Source organism: Macrotis lagotis, chromosome 2, assembly GCF_037893015.1.
Source record: "Macrotis lagotis isolate mMagLag1 chromosome 2, bilby.v1.9.chrom.fasta, whole genome shotgun sequence".
NCBI classification, from domain to species: domain Eukaryota; kingdom Metazoa; phylum Chordata; class Mammalia; order Peramelemorphia; family Peramelidae; genus Macrotis; species Macrotis lagotis.
Genome location: NC_133659.1, coordinates 113,682,174 through 113,703,088, shown reverse-complemented (window position 1 = coordinate 113,703,088; position 20,915 = coordinate 113,682,174). Strand labels below are relative to the sequence as shown.

At 35.0% G+C, this 20,915-nt stretch overlaps 1 protein-coding gene across 1 annotated transcript in view; it reads left to right on the top strand.

Annotated features, from left to right (window-relative positions):
- Positions 1–20,915, top strand: part of INTS7 (integrator complex subunit 7) — a 95,981-nt gene that overhangs the window by 25,884 nt on the left and 49,182 nt on the right. The window contains exons 6-9 of the mRNA XM_074222612.1: positions 1,873–2,072; positions 4,723–4,845; positions 9,198–9,315; positions 18,491–18,625. Of these exons, the coding sequence (XP_074078713.1) occupies positions 1,873–2,072; positions 4,723–4,845; positions 9,198–9,315; positions 18,491–18,625 (576 nt within the window). The remainder of the gene's footprint in view (positions 1–1,872; positions 2,073–4,722; positions 4,846–9,197; positions 9,316–18,490; positions 18,626–20,915) is intronic.

Below are 20,915 nucleotides of genomic sequence, written 5' to 3'. Positions count from 1 at the left end.
ATATAAAGTATGGTATATATTTGTGTGTGTGTATATACATATTTATCAGTATTAGAAATCTTAGCAATCAGAATTAGTCATGGTGGGGGGGCGGAATAAAAGGAAGAAACTTGTGCACTGAAGAAGTTAAAATGGCTTTATTTACAATGCCCACAAGATAAGCAGGTAAGTTTTAAAACCACACAGCTACTTATTCCTATAGATTAATGTCAAGAATTGAACTGATAAAGTAACATCCTTTACATAGCAATAAAATATTGAATATTTTAGCATTGACATATAAAATATCTGAGACCAGTAGCTATAATAACTTAAAAATGGTTCTGTTAGAAATCAACCAAGAACTAAATAAATAGTAAAATAGAGTAAATGAACACCAATGCTTGACTAACTTACTCTTTTAATATAATTATTGCATTTCATAAAATAATACAATTATTTCATAAAATTATCAAGTCAGGATTCACTTGGAAAAATAGTATCAAGAAAAACCATTATAAAACAGAATAAGCAGTGGGGAGGAATGTAGGCTAGCCCCACTAAACATGAAAACATACCATAAAACAATTTTTAGAACTGTCTGGTACTGAAAAAAATAATGAAGCAAATCAAGACTATAGAGATCCCTGCAAATGAACCAGTGAATAAGAAAGATTTGTAAATGATAAATACATTATTTAAAAAAATATTGTTCTGTCATGTCTTACTCTTTGTGACCCATTTAGAGTTTTCTTGGCAAAGCTACTGGAGTGATTTGCCATTTCCTTAGCTCATTTGATGGATGAAGAACTAAGGCACACAGGATTGAAACTTGCTTGGGGTCACGCAGCTGATTACTGCCTGAGATCAAAGATGAGTTAACCCTCTGCACTCTATCCACTGAGCCACCTAGCTACACTTGTAAAAACATTAGGGAATTGAAAATTCAATTAAAACTCTGAAAATTGTAGTTTGAATCTATAACCAGAACTGTATCATATAGTCTTTGACGTTAAAAAAAAAGGAATTAAAAAACAATAATCATCAAAACCTTTTGGTGTATTGGACAAGGAAGATCCTGAAACAAGAACTCAGTAACACAGTGTTTGATAAAGTGAAAAAAAGGGAAAGTTTGATAAACTAGAAAGCAATCCAGAAATTGGGCTTAGACCAACATTTTACACCATCATTTTAGACCATTTGGAGAATAGCTAAACAAATTGTGATATATGAATGTAGATTGACTATAACTGCTATAAGAAATGAAATGTATAACACATACAGAGAAACATGGAAAACTTATTTGCACTGATGCTGAGTGAAGTAAGTAGAGCCTAGAAAACAGTGACTATAACAATGTATATTGAAAGAATGACACAGAAAAAAATTAAAAGTAAATTTAAAAACTATTAATATCAAGTAGGACTCAAATGAAGGAAAAAGAAGACACTCCCAACCTATCCCCTGGGGGGGGGGTTCCTAAATGTCATCCATTGTACATGCTTCTGGACTTTTCAATTTCAATGTGTCAATTAGATTTTCCCCCCCCTCTTAAAAATACTATTTTTTCATATAGGATGGTTCTTGGGGAGGAGCTGGGAGAAGAATTCATGGAATAAAAAATGGAAAATGTCAATAAATTTTTTTTTAAAGAAGGAAGAAAGAAAATTAGGACTACACTTACAGGTGACTAGACTTGGAAGGAGACATAAAATAAAAGCCTTTTCTTTCTTTGTTATTGATTAATTTTGTTTTGCCTTGTTAAAGCTTTAGGGTCTGGGCTAATTTTTTTTATCTCCTTAGTTAGTTTGACTGTTTAATGGTGTATGAATTACTTGGGACAAAGAGTAATTTTGGTTATCTAGGAACCATGACATTTCTTTTTGAACCTAGGTTTAGCCACGCCAGTAGACTTGAAACTGAAATTGATACCCATATTGCAACACATGCATCATGATGCAAGTCTGGCTTCCAGTGCTCGGCAACTCCTACAACAGTTGGTCACATCCTATCCTTCCACCAAGATGGTCATTGTTACCCTGCACACTTTTACCCTACTTGCTGCTTCATCTTTGGTTGATACACCAAAGCAGGTAATTTTATTTATTTTTTATTTTTATTTTTTTAAAGCAGCTAATTTTAATTTTCTTTATTTAAAAGTCATTTCCTTAGACACTTAATGAGTTAATAAATTTGTTCTTTGCACCTTGTAGATACAATGAAAATAGGTATTTCATTTTTGATGATTCTATTTTAACATTGTATTCTCTAGTAGTTGTCAGTTAAACTGCCGTAGATTTGCCCTTTACTTCATTGTGATTGTTTTACCATTACTTGTAAATTCTTTTTTATTTTTAAAAGGCAGTGGGATTAAGTGACTTGCCCAAGGTCACACAGCTAGGTAATTACTAAGTGTCTGAGATCAGAATTGAACTCAGGTCCTCCTGACTCCAGGGCCGGTGCTCTATCCACTGTGCCAACTAGCTGCCCCCCTACTTGTAAATTTTTAAGATAATAAGTAGTCATTTCACATCTCATCATTTGAAAGTCATTTATTCCCAGTTGAAACATTTTCATTTCTCTAGTGACTATAAAAAGACATACTGAAAGATAGCATACATCTCCTTTGCACATTCAAGACCTTTAATCTTTGTCTATTATGGGGGAGTTAAAAGGTTTGAATAAGATTGGTAATTTTTATTTAGTTTATGGTCCATAACTTGAGGGTTGTACAGATATTGATAGAGATAGGATTATCCAAATTGCAGGTATATTAAATAGGCCTTTACCTAATATGGCATTTGTAATACCAGAAGGTATCTTCCTACTCCACTATTTCCTTCAAATAGTAACAAAGTTTCTGGGTCCATAGATTACATCAGGAGTAGGGGGCTTTGACCCATTTCTTTACTTTTCTTCCCACTCGAGCATACACCTACCTATTTCCTTTATTATTCAACTCTTATAGCTCAGTTAACTCATATCTCATATCTCATTTTGACCAACTGCCTCCTTTTCTGTTTTCTGTTTTCTGCTACTTCATAGAAATTTTCTCTGCTGCCCCAGTTTTCATTTTATCTTTTTTTTGTACCATTTGTGAGCCAAAAAACAATTCTAGTTGGGACTGATAATAAGTTAACAGTGTTTCAATGAATACTAGTAATTTATTACTATTTATTTTTTCCTTTTATTTCCTTATCAGTTACGTAAGCTTCTGCAATTTCATATAGTCCTTGATAACAGATATTACAATTACAAACTTAGAATTTTCTGGTAACTTCTATTTTTAGGGTTACCCTAGTTCATCAGAAACACATTTACAAACCAACCTCTAAGTTTAAGTGAGTTTAAGTTGGTTCTCATTAGCTTCAGTTTCAAATTCAGTCTTCAGATCCCTTGTTGGAAGGGAACACCCCATTCCACAGTGATTGTGCTATTATACACTCTTAATAATGCCCAGAAATTCCCTTCAAATTCTGTAGGTTTCTATTTACTTCCTCCTCTGTCTCTAATCAAAGATATTTTTCCTCACTTAATAGCATTCAAAAAATTTTTTGAAGCTGTTCTATTCAAATTTAACATGCTTTAATCAATAGTATAGCAGAATTGTCTTTATGTTTCATAGCAAAGGTATGCTGTTAAATCTTTATCATGAACTAAATCATTGTTTTTGCCTTGCCATAGAACTTAACTATTAAAGTGAGATTTCTGTGGGAAATTGACTTTCTTGATTTCCAAACTAATTAATTAAATAAATAGAACTTACAGCCAAACTTCATTTTATTGCACTTTGCTTTATTGTGCTTCATAGTTATTGCCTTTTTTTTACAAATTGAAGATTTGTAGCAACTCTATCAAGCAAATCTGTTAATGACATTTTTCCAACATGTGCTCATGTCATGCCTCTGTGTCACATTTTTGTAATTCTCAAAATATTTTAGCCTTTTTTTATTGCTGTTAAGTCTGTTATGATGGTCTGAGACTAAAGATCTTTGATGTTACTATTGTAGTTGTTTTGGGGTGGGTATCATGAACCCCACCCATATAAGACAGCCAACTTAATCAAAAAATGTATGTGTTCTAATTGCTCTGCTGACCATTCCCTTGTCTCTCTCCCTTTCCTTGGGTCTACCTATTCCCTAAGAGACAAATTATTGAAAAATTAAGCCAGTTAACAATCCTAGAAGGACCTTTAAGTGTTCAAGTAAAAGGAAGAGTTAGTTGATATGCAACTTCATTGTTGTCTGATTTTAAGAAATTTCCACAATCACCCCAAGCTTCAATAAACACCATCCTGATCAGTCAGCAGCCATCAATAGTGAGGCAAGACCCTCTACCAGCAAACAGATTATGACTCAATAAAGGTTCAGATGATGGTTAGCATTTTTTTAGCAGTAAAGTATTAAGGTATTTACATTGGTTTTTTTTAGACATAATACTATCACACTTAGTAGTACAGTATAGTCTAAATTTAACTTTTATATGCACAGGGAAACCAAACAATTCATGTGACTCGATTATTGTGATATTTGCTTTATCATGGTAAACTAGAATCAAACCTGCAATATCTCTGTGGTATGCCTGTGTTTTTAAGTTGAATGAAATCTCTTAATGCCTTGTGCATGAAAAAACAGAAAATATTTTATTAAAAGATTCCTTGGTGATTTATAATTATTCCTAAATAAAAATTTTTAAACCTTAATTTGCTTTATAATATTTATGAATAACTTTCTTCCTTTACAGATTCAACTTCTATTACAATACTTGAAGAATGATCCCAGGAAAGCAGTAAAGAGACTTGCTATTCAGGACTTGAAGTTACTTGCAAATAAAACACCACATACATGGAGCAAAGATAACATTCAGGCATGTAGACAATATTTTTCATAGAAAACCTGCATGAAGTCTTATGTGATTTAAAATTTTGTCAGGGACAATAATTTTGTTGTTTTTGTTCCTTTTTTCAAGTGATACAGTCTCTATGATCAACCTTCTAAGAGAATAATCTACATTTGTGCCAGAAATTGCTAATTCAGTAGGCTTAAATCAGAATTTTTGTATTAAGGTATTACGTATTAAGGTATATCTTCATTTGTGAATTTAACATATGGCTAGGATTCAAGATCTAAAAAATGCTTGGTTGTATAGCATCACATCTCTTATGCTAACCCTCCCCTTCCTGTCTCCATCCTACTGCTAACCACTTACCAGTGACATAAAGACAGTGTCTGTTTTTCTACAAACTTTCTGCTGCAGTTTGCCATTGTTAATCTCTTAAGTATTGGGCAAAAGCTATTTTTTTCCCCTTTATCTTTTCCTTTTTGAGCAAATTTGAGGAAAAATGTACTCACTAACATTTTTCTATTCCTGTCCAAGAGGCATTATTCTTTTTCATGTAGAAAAGATGTTATGGAATTTTCTTTTGCTTCTATTTCAAATTTTCTCAAAAATGTTAATCATATTTTTTATTTCTAGTTTTTGATGTTTTATCAGGTTGACCTATTGTCCCTTTAAAATTTATATATTCATTATAAAGAATGCTGCAGTTTAATTAACCAGATATAACTACTTAGTCAAATCCTAAGGGAATTGATTTTTATATTTCATGAACAAAATTTTCATCCTCATGCCACTAGGTGTGAACTAGACTATCCTATCCTTGCTTTAGACTAAACCTAAAACAGGTTCAAAGGCTTAAAAATTACAGTAAACACATATAAAAGATAAAAGCTAATTAAAAATCAGTTAAATCAAAGATTAAAAGAAACAAGTTAAAGAATGAAAACTCTAGGGGCGACTAGGGGGTGCAGTGGTTAGAGCATCAGCCCTGGAGTCAGGAGTATCTGATTTCAAATCCGACCTCAGACACTTTTGCCTAGCTGTGTGGCCTTGGACAAGCCACTTAACCCCATTGCCTTGCAAAAACTAAAAAAAAAAAAACCTCTGAAACAATGGAGAATCCTCCAGCTAGGAAAGCATTTCATAGAGTTAAAACCAAAAAAAAAAAAGGTTTTAACATAAACTATACCCCAGGCTGGTCTTTTATACTAGAAGCAGCAGAAGCAAAATTGACCTCTTTTTTTTTGGCTTTAACTCTATGAAATGCTTTCCTAGCTGGAGGATTCTCCATTGTTTCAGAGTTTTGTTTTGTTTTTTTAGTTTTTGCAAGGCAATGGGGTTAAGTGGCTTGCCCAAGGCCACACAGCTAGGTAATTATTGTCTGAGGTCGGATTTGAACTCAGGTCTTCCTGACTCCAGGGCTGGTGCTCTATCCACTGCGCCACCTAGCTGCCCCTGAATAAAAAGAACAGTACATACATAAACTCAGTAGAACAAAACTAATATTATTTTTTGAAGATTTTATTTTGTTTTACAATTTTTCCCCTAATCTTGCTTCCCTCCCCCCACCCCCCACAGAGAAGGCAGTTTGTCAGTCTTTACATTGTTTCCATGCTATACATTGATCCAAATTGAATGTGATGAGAGAGAAATCATATCCTTAAGGAAGAAACATAAAGTATAAGAGATAGCAAGACCAGACAATAAGATAACAGGTTTTTTTTTTTCTAAATTAAAGGTAATAGACCTCGGTCTTTGTTCAAACTCCACAGTTCTTTCTCTGGATACAGGTGGTATTCATCATTGCAGACAGCCCCAAATTGGCCCTGATTGTTACACTGATGGAATGAGGGAGTCCTTCAAGGGTGAACATCACCCCCATGTTGCTGTTAGGATGTACAGTGTTTTACTGGTTCTGTTCATCTCGCTCAGCATCAGTTCATGCAAATCCCTTCAGGCTTCCCTGAATTCCCATCCCTCCTGGTTTCTAATAGAACAGTAGTGTTCCATGACATACATATACCACAGTTTGTTAAGTCATTCCCCAATTGAAGGACATTTACTTGATTTCCAGTTCTTTGCCACTACGAACAGGGCTGCTGTAAATATTTTTTACAAGTGATGCAGAATTTTTAAAAAATAATTTCTATGGAAAACATTTGTCTTTACATCACTGAGGTTACCTCTGTACTGCTCTTCTTCCCATTCTCAGAGAGCTATCCCTTTTAACAGAGAATTTTTTTTTTTAGGTTTTTGCAAGGCAAATGGGGTGAAGTGGCTTGCCCAAGGCCACACAGCTAGGTAATTATTAAGTGTCTGAGGTCGGATTTGAACTCAGGTACCCCTGACTCCAAGGGCTGGTGCTCTATCCACTGTGCCACCTAGTCGCCCCCTAGAGAATTTTTAAAATTTTTATTTACAGCAATGGGGTTAGATGGCTTGCCCAAAGTCACTCAGCTAGGCCATTATTGAATGTCTGAGGCTGGATTTGAACTCAGGTCCTCCTGACTTCAGGGCCAGTGCTGTAGGCACTGTACTACCTAACTGCTCCAGAATTTTTTTAAAAATAAAAAGAAAGACCTAGCTGTGTGGCCTTGGGCAAGCCACTTCACCCCATTTACCTTGCAAAAACCTAAAAAAAGAAAAAGGAAAAAAATTCATCACAGCCAATCAGGACATTAAAAAAAACCTTTATTCTTTTTACCTGATTGTCCCCAATTTACGTATGGGAATCCAGTTTATCCAGTTATTATTTAGGAAGTTGTACAGTTAGAATAATACTCAACTCTTTTCTTTTCCCCTAAGTCAAATTCTCTCTCTCTAAGCCTATTAGGATTATGTGGGGAGATATACATACTATTAAGATAATCTTTACTCATATTTATATAGTGCTTAAGTGTAGTAATGTGATGATAAAGTCTGAACTAGGGTGGTAAAAGTGTCAGAAAAAGCAAGGCTGGGGGTCGTGGTGAAAGGAGCTTAAATAACAGGAGGGTAGAATTGATAGTATTTGGCAGATCTGATGTTGAATGAAGGGAGTAGAGCCAAGAGAACAATGTTCACATTAACAACATTAGGAGATGAACAGCCTTGATGTAGGCAGCTCCTCTAGACAGTCCAGAGAGCTAGGACAACTGTATTAGACTGGTAATGGTCTGTATTATCCCCAAACCAAAGTAAAACAAAACAAAAGAAAACACATAGAAAAAAAAACCCCTACTAAATCTTATGAACACTTTATAAAAATTATCTCTTATGTATCTCTTTCCCTTAAATCATAATTTCTCATGCCAAAAATTACTAATTTGTAAATATGTTTAACAAAATATTTATATAAAATGCTAACCTGACTGTTCCCTACTGAGGGGAGGGGGGGTGGGAAGGAAGAGTGGAGGGAAATTTTGTAACTTAGAAATATGCATGTAGAAGTGGATGAAAATTTAAAAAAAATTTTTAATTTTTAAAAATTGGAAAACAGATAGATAGTACTTGGCAATAATTGGTTATGAAGAGTGAAAGACAGTCTTGAATGATACCTAAGTTGTGAGCCTGGATAACTGGGCATGTGGTGATATTCTCTACAGTAATGGGAAAGTTAGGAAGAGGGGGGACTTGGTGGGAAAGATTTGTATCTTGCAAGTATCTTGTTGCCTGGTAGGTGTTTAATAAATGTTTGCTACTTGAGTTTATTATGACTTATTGACAAAACTGTAAGTTTTGGGATATTTCACATCTCTTATATCACTTATCTTATCACTTCAACTTACCAAGCATTTAAATACCTGTTATGCAGGGCACTGTGTTCATTGCTAGGAGAGATGTAGGTATCTTGAGACACTGAACCTGCTTTCAAGGGGTTTAGAGTCCAATAAATAGATGGATATAACACATAATTAATACTAATCCATAAATGTAGGTAACTAGGCAGCCAATGGTGGGAAATAAAAAAGATCTGAGTTCACATCCAGCCTCAGACATGGACTAGATATGTGACCCTTAAGTTTTCCTTGCCTCAGTTTCCTCAACTTTAAAATGACAATGATAATAATAGCACTTGATTTCTAGGATTATTGTGAAGATCAAAGAAGATTATATTTGTAAAATGCTTAACACAGTACCTGGCACATAGTAGATGGTTTATAAGGACTAGATATGATAATGATAGGAGTAGAAAGGAGGTCCAAGCAAAGTATTGGATTCATTATGTTCATTGTAATTTTTTTAAAAGTGCCAAAGCGATTCTGATTTTCCCTCATATAAAATGGTATAACTACTACTTAATTTGTCTAGAATGTAGAAAAATTAAACTGAATGGATTATACCAGAATGGGAGTGGGAAGTAGTTTAACCCTTTTATTTATATTAATTTTGAATTTCAGGTACTCTGTGAATGTGCCCTCCAAACTCCTTATGACAGTTTGAAGCTAGGAATGCTCTCTGTCCTGTCCACACTGTCAGGGACCATAGCAATCAAGCATTACTTCAGCGCTGCTCCAGGTAAGGAGGATGAGAGGTGTTCTGCAGGTTATTATTCACTTTCATAAAATTATATTCTTTTTTTTTTTCAAGGCAGTGGGGTTAAGTGGCTTGCCCAAGGCCACATGGCTAGGTAATTATTAAGTGTCTGAGGTCAGTCTATCCATTGTGCCACCTAGCCGCCCCCCATAAAATTATATTCTATGTTTAATTGTCTTGAGTTTATAAAAGAAAGTATTCAAATCCTGAAATGATATTCAACTTGCATTATAGTTACCAAATAGGCCATCAATTGCTAATGATTGACAATGGATCTGGGTTACAATTCAAGTGCATTACCCTCCTCTGACCTATTAAAAAATTTCTTTTGTAGGTAGAACAGTAATTTTATGAATGCTTAAAATGGTGATGTAATTTTATACTTAACCTGATAAATGGATAATCATTATACTTACAAAGAAATATTATAACCAACAAAATGTATTAAATCCCATCTCTGGCACAGTACAAAGACACATGTTAACTTGTACTCTAAAAGTAGTAGTTTGCCTACCAATAAGAGTGTTATCCTGAATTTATTTTTCCAGCAAGAATATGGGATGTTTTGTTTGGTTTCGCTTTTATGACCAGTTAAGTCATGTAATTAAACACCTCTGTTGTCATTGGTTTCAGTAGACCAGATTTTGACTCACATGTAAGACAATATTCTTTTTAAAAATATTCTAGAGAAAGTAAAACGATGTGTCAAATATACTTAGGCTTGATATTTCTTTCAGTTGATTCCATTTATCATATGATTTAGAACTGGAAGGGACCTTAAGAGTTTATCCCAATCGCCACAATTTACAGGTGAAGAAATTGAGTCCTAAGATGTAAAATTACTTTTCTAATATCACACCAAGAGTAAATAATAGTCAGGAGTTGACCCTGGGTTCTCTGACTTCAAAACTCAGTGGTTCTTTTTACTATGTCAGGAAAGGAGTGTGATTCCCCTTGAGATCTGGAAAATCCACATGAAATTTTTTGGCCCCTCTATACCAGAGAAGAAGTCTGATTTTTTTCCTTTTATGGGGTGTTTACAGTGCCTTATTGTAAAATTTGGGTTAAATATTTGGCATTGACTCTGTCTTCTGCCCATTTTCACATGTCATCTATAACTTCCACAAAACAGCCAAAAAAATTCCCATTGAATTTCTTATACCAACCCACCATATACCAAAACCATGATGGGGACAGTCAAGATGTGGAAGGGATAACTGCCATTGTATAAAATGTGTGTTTAAGTCTATAGAAGTACTTTTATTTAGTAATTGTTCTTTTTTTGTTCATTCGAAAGGAGGGGAGTAATGATGACTTCCATCCAGAATCATTCACATTTGACTTTGTTGAACATTTTTAATTTATATTTGAATATAATTAGTGTGCCCAGTGCTCTAGATAAGTGACACTTTAAATCTAGTAATAAGACCATGTTATAATGGCTTTATTCAGTTAGAAAGTTAGTCATTTGCCTCATTCTCCATTCAACTTTTTTTTTTTTTACTTCCCAAATACTAGAAGTGAAAGACATTTCTCATAAGCACAAAATACCAAATTTAGCCATTTCACTTAATGGGTCACCTTTGGTTTGCCATCTTTCTGACTCATACTTCTATGAGGGCAGGAGAGCAACAATGATAAGGAGACAGTTTGATTTTACAACTGTGTACAAGAAATAAATAAAAAGAAAATATCTCTCAACAACAATGACTTCTACTTTTTCTCACTTTGAAGTTTACATGTATTTTCTTTCCAGCTACTAGATAGATTTCTAGACCTGAGTTCAGATGCCATCTGAAACATTATGACCCTGTGCAAATTACTAAACCTCTGTTTACCTTAGTTCCTCAACTGTAAAATGGAGAGAATAATAGTACTACCTCCAGAGTTGTTATGAGGATCAAATGAGATGATAATTATAAAGGACTTGACATGGTCCACAACACTTGGTATTTGCTCTATAAGTATTAGGAGGAAGAGTACCACAGTTTTGCAACTGATTGTGACTGTCCTCTAATAGGTGTCAGGGCTAGAACTCAAAACCCCTTGTCTTTGGACTGTCTGTCAAGTTTTCTTTCCATTATACCAATGCTTTTTTTGTAAGCATGGTTGCTTATTTCACAAGAAATTGTCATTTTGTCAAGATAATTTTTTTACTTGAATTATAATTGTGTTATTAAACAATATTAAGATATTAATATAAGTAATAGTAAAATTATTATTGATAGGCCCTAAAATATAACCAAGGACATTATTTTCAAAGAATTATAATTTGAAAATCTATCATAGGGGATAGAAAGAGAGGCCAGGGTACACAGTTCTGACTCAGTCTCAAAGAAGGGACCATTTTAAGACATTACATCCATCTCTCTTTTCCTGTCTTCCTTTGGAGTTTGACTTTAAATCCAGATCCCAAACTATATCCATACAATGCAGTCATTTCACCATCAATATTCATATGTCAAAAGAAATGCTGTAACTTATGGCCTAGAGTAAACTATAAGGGAAGCATGATGTGCATGAAGGGAATAGTGTTCTGGAGTTGTAGATCTGACTAGCCTACTCACCAGGTATGTGCTTAAATTTCAACATCTAGAAATCAAAGTGAATTAGGCTAAAGTGCCTTCCAGTGAATTCTATTCTGTTAGACTTTTTCCAGTATTAGGTTTGTAGTATCATTTATTTTAATATTGTCCATTTTGAAAATGTGAAATACTGATTCCTACAGTATATATTCATACTTCTATTATTTAGTTTTTACATTAGTTCTTGTTAGATTTGTTTTTGAAGGCAAGCTCAGAGTAGACTTAGGCTGGGAGGTCCTTTTAAAAATACTTTTACATAGCGATTTTTTTCTTCCTGACAAAGGAAGAAAAAAGTAGATAGTATACTGTTAGGAATGGAAAAATGAGATGAAAGTAAGGAAAGAGATTTTAATTTAAAAATAAAAAAAGGGACTTCTGGCCAAGATGGTAGAGAGAAGAGAAGCACTATGATAAGTGCTTCGCTTTCCCTTCAAAAACAACATGAGAGAAACCTCTTAACAGAAATGCCATCAACAAAACCTAGAAAGAGAAGCTAAGAGAAGAACACCTACAAAGAAGGTTTGTCTCAGGGGACTGTGGGTGAACCAGAAGATGAGAGCAGAGGATCAGCGGGGACAGCAGCTAGGGGAAGCCAGAGGACCAGCCTCAGCTGTAGAGACTTCAGTGAGTGGCGAGTACAAGAGCCAACTTTAGCTGAGGAGCCTTTGGCCGGGTGGAGAGGAGCTGTGGGAGCACAGTCTCAGAGCACACCTGGAGAACAACCAGCTGGGCAGGGACCTGAGCAGCATACTTACAGCAGAGCCCTTTGCTCAGAACAAACAATAAACAGCCCCTCCCCAGGGCCCAGCCCAGTGTTCAAGGTCAACTTAGACCCTGCTGCTAGACCTCAAATACTCCAGAGAAAGCAACCAGCGCCCCCTACTGGCTGGCCTATGGAATTACTAAGCCAAGTGAACAAAGCCTCTAGGATCTTCAAAAGCAAACCTCTGAGAACCAGCTCCCCCCACCCCCAACACAAGATCCTAGAAAGATGAAAAAAAGTCAGAGAAAAGGGGGCCCCATGGAGAAATACTTAGAAGAAACAGATTCTAACCCAGAGAAATCTAGCACTGCTGAAGAGAATATGAATTAGTCTCCAGCCCAGAAAGACTTCCTTGAAGAAATCAAGGAGTTTAAAAATCAGTTGGAAAAATTGGGAAAAGAAACTCAAGAGAAAATTAACATTTTGGAACAAGAAAACAAATCCTTGGAAAACATAGTTGGATAAATACAAAATGAGACTAACTCTCAGATGTTAAATTGGGCATATGCAAAAAGAAAATGATTCTCTCAAAACTACACTTGGGCAAATGGAAAACTTCAAAAATAGAATTGACCAACTGGAAAAGGAGTTGCAAAAGATAAATGAAGAAAAATCTTCTCTTAAGAAAAGAGAACCAGTGAAAACTAATGACTTCATGAGACAAGATTGTGTTAAACAAACCAAAAGATCAAAAAAATAGAAGAAAATGTAAAATACCTCATCAGCAAAACCACTGACCTTGAGAACAGATCAAGAAGGGAGAACCTGAGAATTATAGGCCCTCCTAAAACATTTAAGAGAAACAAAAGCCTGGACTTAGAGGATTTGGTGATGGAAAATTGTCCTGATATCATGGAACCAGAGAGCAAAATAGTTATTGAAAGAATACATTGGGGTGGCTAGGTGGCGCAGTGGATAGAGCACTGGCCCTGGAGTCAGGAGTGCCTGAGTTCAAATCCGACCTCAGACAGTTAATAATTACCTAGCTGTGTGACCCTGGGCAAGCCACTTAACCCCATTTGCCTTGCAAAAAAACTTTAAAAAAAAAGAAAGAAAGACTACATCAATCCCCTATGGAGAGAGATCCTAAAATGAAAACACCAAGGAATATTGTGGCCCAATTCCAGAACTATCAGATTAAAGAAAAAATCCTGCAAGCAACCAGAAAGAAAAAATTTAAATACAAAGGAGCCACAGTAAGGATTACACTGGACCTGGCCACAGCACCATTAAGGGATGGAAGGGCGTGGGATGAGATATTCTGAATATCAGGGGAGCTTGGAATGCAGCCAAGAATCCACTACGCGGCAAAGCTGAGTCTTCTCTTCCAGGGGAAAAGATAGACATTTAATGAAATGGGAGACTTCCAAGATTTTATGATGAAAAGACCAGACCTAAATAGAAAATTTGGACTTCAAACAGGAGGCTTAAGAGATACATGAAAAGGTTAAAAAAAAAAAACCTGCTATCCAGTAAGATGAAACTGGCTTGAGAGAAAGAATCTCATAACTCTTGAGAATTGTAACTCTATTAGAGAGAATATACATAGCCAGAAGTGATGGACACTCATGACTTTTCTGTGACTCAGAATGATTTAAAAACAATACCTCCTTAAAAAGAGGGACAGTAAGGAGAAGGGAGGATGGAAGAGACTGAATGGCGTAAATCTCATTACATCAAGAGGTACAAAAAACCTATTGTTAATTGAGGGGAAGAAGGGAGGAGGTGAGAACCACCTGAATCTCCATCTCATCAGATTTGGCTTTATTTAGACATACTTGGTTAACTTAAGAAAGTTATCTTATTTTTCAAGCATTAAAAGGGGAGGGGGAGAAAAAGGTGAACTAACAGAAGGAAGGGAAGAAGGGGAAAAGGGAATGGGGAAAGAAAGGGGAGGGTGATTGATATAAGAGGGCAAACACTGAAGGTGGCAGTATTCAGAAACAAAACACTGGGGAATATGGATAAAGGGGAAAAATACAAACGGAAGATAGCATGGAGGGCAATGAAGAGTTAGTAATTATAACTTTGAATGTGAATGGGATGAACTCTCCCTTAAAATGTAAGCAAATAGCAGACTGGATTAAAAACTAGAATCCTACAATATGCTGCTTACAAGAAACTCATTTGAAGCAGAAAGATACATATAGAGTAAAGGTAAAAAGGTTGGAGCAAAATATATTTTGCTTCAGCTGAAGTGAAAACACCAGGAATAGTGATCCTTAAATCAGACAAAGCAGCTGCAAAAATAGATAGTGTTAAAAGAGATAAGGAAACTGTATCCTCTTAAAAGGTACCATAGATAATAAAGTAATTTCAATACTAAATATACATATGTACTCAGTGGTTAGGCATCCAGATTCTTAGAGAAGAAGTTGAAAGAGCTACAGGAAGACATAGACAGCAAACTCTACTGGTAGGAGACCTCAACCTGCCAATCTCAGATTTAGATAAATCTAGCCATAAAATAAGCAAGAATGAAGTTAAGGGTGTAAATAGATTTTTAGAAAACCTGGATATGATAGACTTATGGAGGAAACTGAATGGGGATGGAAAGAATATACCTTTTTCTCTGCAGTACATGGCGCACCAAAATTGACCATGTACTAGGGCATAAAAACCTATTGAACAACTGGAGAAAGGCAGAAATAGTGAATACATCTTTCTCAGCTCATAATGCAATAAAAATCATATGCAATACTGGGCCAGGGAGATATAGACCCAGAACTAATTGGAAACTAACCTCATTTTAAAAAGTGAGTGGATCAAGCAACAAATTATAGAAAGAATTAGTTATTTCATCCTAGATAATGACAATAATGAAACAACATACCAAAACCTAGGGATATACTCAAGGCGGCTGTCAGGGGATATATTATATCTTTAAATGCTTACATGAATAAATTAGAGAAGAAATCAGTGAACTAAATATACAACTAAAAAAATTAGAGAAAACAAAACCTCCTGAATAAATACCAAATTAGAAATTCTAAAACTTAAAGGAGAAATTGATAAAATTGAAAGCAAGACAACTATTGAACTAATAAATAAAACCAAGAACTGGTTTTATGGAAAAAAACCAGTAAAATTGATAAACCTCTGGTCAGTTTGATTAAAAAAAAGAAAGACAAATTGCTAGTATCATAAATGAAAAAGGTGATTAAATGAAGAGGAAATTAAAAATCTAACCCTATCTCAGAAAAAGAAACTCAGCAAGCCATTATTGAACTCCCTAAGAAAACATCTCCAGGGCCAGATGGATTCACAAGTGAATTCTATCAAACATTTAAGGAACAATTGGTTCCAATTCTATATAAACTCTTTGGAAAAATAGGTTAAGACAGAATTCAGCCTAACTCTTTCTATGACACCAAAATGGTGCTGATATCTAAACCAGGAAGTTAAAACAGAGAAAGAAAATTATAGACCTATCTCCCTAATGAATATAGATACAAAAATCTTAAATAAAATGTTAGGAAAACGATTACAAGTTATCACTAGGTTAATACATTATGATCAAGTAGGATTTATCCCAGGAATACAGGGTTAGTTCAATATTAGAAAAACTGTTAGTGTAACTAATTATGTCAATAACATACCTATCAGAAATCATATTATTATATCTATAGATGCTGAAAAATGAAAAAGCTTTTGACAAAATACAGCACCCACTCCTAATAAAAACACTAGAGAGTATAGGAATAAATGGTTTGTTCCTTAGAATAATAAGCAGTATCTATCTGAAACCATTCTCAAGCATTATATGCAATGGGGATATGCTTGAGGCATTCCCAGTAAGATCAGGGGTGAAACAAGGATGCCCATTATCACCACTACTATTCAATATCATATTATAAATAATGGCTTCAACAATAAGAGAAGAAAAAGAAATTGAAGCAATTAGAATAGGGAAGGAAGAGCCAAAACTCTCACTCTTTGCAGATGACATGATGTATACCTAGAGAATCCCCCCCAAAATCATCTAAAAGCTACTGGAAACAGTTGGCAACTTTAGCAAAGTAGCAGGATATAAAATAAACCCTCATAAATCCTTAGCATTTCTATATATGGCTAGCAAGATATAGCAGAAAGAACTAGAAAGAGAAATTCATTCAAAGTAACCTTAGACAAAATAAAATACCTGGGAGTCTACCTGCCACACAAATAAAATCAGATTTAAATACCTGGGCAAACATCAACTGTTCATGGATAGGTCAAGCTAATATAATAAAAATGACAATTCTACAAAAACTAAACTACCTGTTTAGTGCCCTTCCAATCAAAATTCCAAAAAAAAAAAATATTACTTAAATGAGTTAGAAAAAGTTGTAAGTAAATTTATATGGAGAAATAAAAAGTCAAGAATTTCCAGGGATTCAGTACAAAAAGAAGGTGGCTTAGCCTTACCAGATCTAAAATTATATTATAAAGCATCAGTCATCAAAACTGGTGTTAGCTAAGAAATAGAATTGTGGATCAGTGGAATAGACTAGGTGCAATAGCAGGAAACGATTATAGTAATCTGCTGTTTGATAAATCCAAGGAGTCCAGCTATTGGGTAAAAACTCTCTCTTTGATAAAAACTGTTGGGAAAATTGGAAGTTAGTATGGAAGAAACTTAGATTAGACCAACACCTCACACCCTATACTAAGATAAGATCCAAATGGATACAGGATTTAAACATACAAAAAATATATTATAAGCAAACTAGAAGATCAAGGAGTAGTTTACCTGTCAGATCTATGGAAAGGAAAGCAGTTTATGACCAAGGAAGAGATAGAGAACATCATTAAAAACAAAGTAGATAATTTCGATTACATTAAATTAAAAAGCTTTTGCGCAGATAAAACCACTGTTACAAACATCAAAACAAATGTAGTAAAGTGGGAAACATTTTTTGCAACTAGCATTTCTGACAAAGGATTCATTTCTAAAATATACAGAGAACTGAGTCAAATTTTTAAAAAAAGCCATTCCCCAATTGACAAATGGTCAAAGGATATGCAAAGGCAATTTACAGCTGAGAAAAATCAAAGCAATCCATAGTCATATGAAAAATTGCTCCAAATCATTACTTATTAGAGAAATGCAAGTTAAAGCATCACTGAGGTACCACCTCACACCTCTCAGACTGGCCAATATGACCAGAAAGGACAATGATCAATGTTGGAAGGGATGTAGGAAAACTGGGACACTAATACATCCTGGATGGAGCTGTGAACTCATTCAAACTTTCTGGAGAGCAATTTGGAATTATGTCCAAAGGGCAACAAAAAATGTCGCATACTCTTTGATCCAGCAATACCACTACTGGGTCTTTATCCTGAAGAGATTATGAAAAAGGGTAAAAACATCACTTGTACAAAAATATTTATAGCAGCTCTGTTGGTGATGGCAAAGAATTGGAAATTAAATGAATGTCCTTCAATCGGGGAAATGGCTTAACAAACTGTGGTCTATGTTTGTCATGGAACACTATTGTTCTATTAGAAACCAGGAGGGATGGGAATTCAGGGGAGCTGAAGAGATTTCCATGAACTTATACTGAGTGAGATGAGCAGAACTGAGCATTCAACTGAGATCATTGTATACTATGGAAACAATGTAACCAGAATGCCTTGGGGGGGGGAGAAAGCAAGAATGGGGGGGATTGTAAAACTCAAAATAAATAAAATCTAAAAAAATAAAAATTTAAAAAATAAAAAAGGATATAAAATCCATATTAGGAAATTACTGATGAATTACATATTTAGGGAATTAACACTGAATTAGATGTACTTTTTGACTGTTTTTTCTCTATTCCTTTAGGAAATACAATTACTTCACCAAGATCATCTGATTTAGTCAGATTGGCACAAGAATGTTGTTACCATAACAACCGAGGTATTGCAGTTCATGGAGTAAGGGTCTTAACTAATATAACAGCTTCTTGTCAAGAGAAAGGTAAATTTAAGCAGTTTTGGGGTTGCTGATTTACACATTTATCTGAGCTTGTTTTGTTTTTTGGCTTTTTTCCCCCTACCCTCCTGTCATTATCACCTTAAGTAGTTTCTTCTATCATAGGATGTAATTGATAAATTTAGAGATGAAGGGGAGCCTGTCTAGTCTCATGATCTGACCTTATTGATGCAGAATCAGTGAAGTTGTGACTTGTCACAAAGGGGTCACAAAGCTAGTAAGTGTCGCAGGTGGATTTTAAACCTAGATCTTTCTGACTTTTAGTCCTAAGTCTAATACTCCTTACTCCACAGCACAATATCTCTCTTGGTTTTAACTTTACCAGTGTTCCTACATACAAATTTCTAAAAATTTCCTGAGCAAAAAGATATTTCCTTTAGAGGTGGAATTTTTAACTATTTTTTTCCTGATCCTAAATCTTTTATTTTTATGCCTACATTGTACACAGCCACTGAGTTTCCATAATCAGTGTCTATTAGAATATCCAGTTATATTGGTTGCTACCTTTGATCTTTTATTAATAAATTAGAAATACATAGTCCCTCTTTTAAATACATAAGAAAGTTTAAATACATAGACTGTCATTTGGCCTTCCAGTATCTATAGATTTGTATGTTGTTCTGATTTGAATAATCAGATCTGTTTACTGGTTTTGCAAGATCATATGAAAATCCCTGTGCCCAGAGCAGATTCTATGAAATATATTATAGATAACACCCTATCTTAAGTACAATTGCCAAATTAAAATTCAATTCATTAAACATTTATTCAGGGGTGGCTAGGTGACACAGTGGATAGAGCACCGGCCTTGGAGTCAGGAGTACCTGGGTTCAAATCTGACCTCAGACACTTAGTAATTACCTAGCCGTGTGGCTTTGGGCAAGCCACTTAACCCCATTGCCTTGAAAAATCTAAAAAAAAAAAAAAATTAAAAAAAAGAAGGACTAAGTTTATTTAAAAAAAAACATTTATTCAGTACCTCCTGTCAGATACTGTGCAACCACTTGGTGCACAGAAAAAAGGCAGTCCTTGCCCTCAAAGAGCATAAGATCTAATGGGGGAAGACAACATACAAAAAGGAAGTTGAAAAGTGGAAGGTTATGGATATAGGGTTGTGGGGACTGGGATGAAGGGTAGTTACCAGGCACAGGGCCAAGATGTTTTGTGGAGTGGAACCATTTTCTGAAAGAAAGTGGAGAGTTCCCTAGAAAGTTCAGATCTCAGGTCCCTTTTAAGAAAGTCATAGGGAGGAATTTAGTGCCTTACCTCCAACCTTCTAATCTGAGGTAAGAGTCCACCAATGAAAGGTGTTGGTTTGTTTTTTTTAAGGGTTTTTTTTTGCAAGACAATGGAGTTAAGTGACTTGCCCAAGGCCACACGGGTAATTATTAACTGTTTTGAGATCCAATTTGAATTCAGGTCCTCCTGATTCCAGGGCCAGTGCTCTATCCACTACACCACCTAGCAGCCCATTTGGTTTTGTTTTGTTTTTTTGGCAAGGCAGTGGGGGGGGGGGGGGTCAAGTGACTTGCCCAAGGTCATACAGCTAGGTAATTAAGTGTTTGAGCTCAGATTTGAACTCAGGTCTGGTCCTTCTGACTTCAGGACCAGTGCTCTATCCACTGTGCCACCGAGCTGCCAATGAAAGATGTTAAGAATCACAAATTGTTGATATTAGAGTTGTCAAATGACTACAGAATTGTCACTCTTAAGTAGTGAAAGGGTATTTAGATAGCATTTTTAACACAAAGAATTTCATTCTTTTTCTGAGATTGCAAGCTAATGAGATTACAAGGGTTCTGGTTTGCTTTATATTTATATCTTACAAGTATAATTCAGCTTTCATTAGGAACTTTCCTGAATAATATTTCCTTAGAAATTAGAGTGGGAGCAGCTAGGTGGCACGGTGGATAGAGCACTGGCTCTGGAGTCAGGAGGACCTGAGTTCAGATGTGACCTCAGACACTTAATAATTACCTAGCTGTGTGATCTTGGGCAAGTTACTTAATGCCATTGCCTTGCAAAAAACCAAAAAACAATTAGTGTAATCTGCACATATTATGTCTCTTAGAGGGTTTATTAGGCATATAGATAATAAGCATGCTATCCATGAAAAGACATAAAGTATACTTTATGCTTACTGTTTCTTGTCATATTGCCCACCTAAGAGTTTCTAACTTTGTGATATTGACATATGAGTTTAATAAATGTGGGGAATTTTCCCTATTTTTATTAAAGTAATGATGAAGGAAATAAAGTATTAATAGTTGAATTT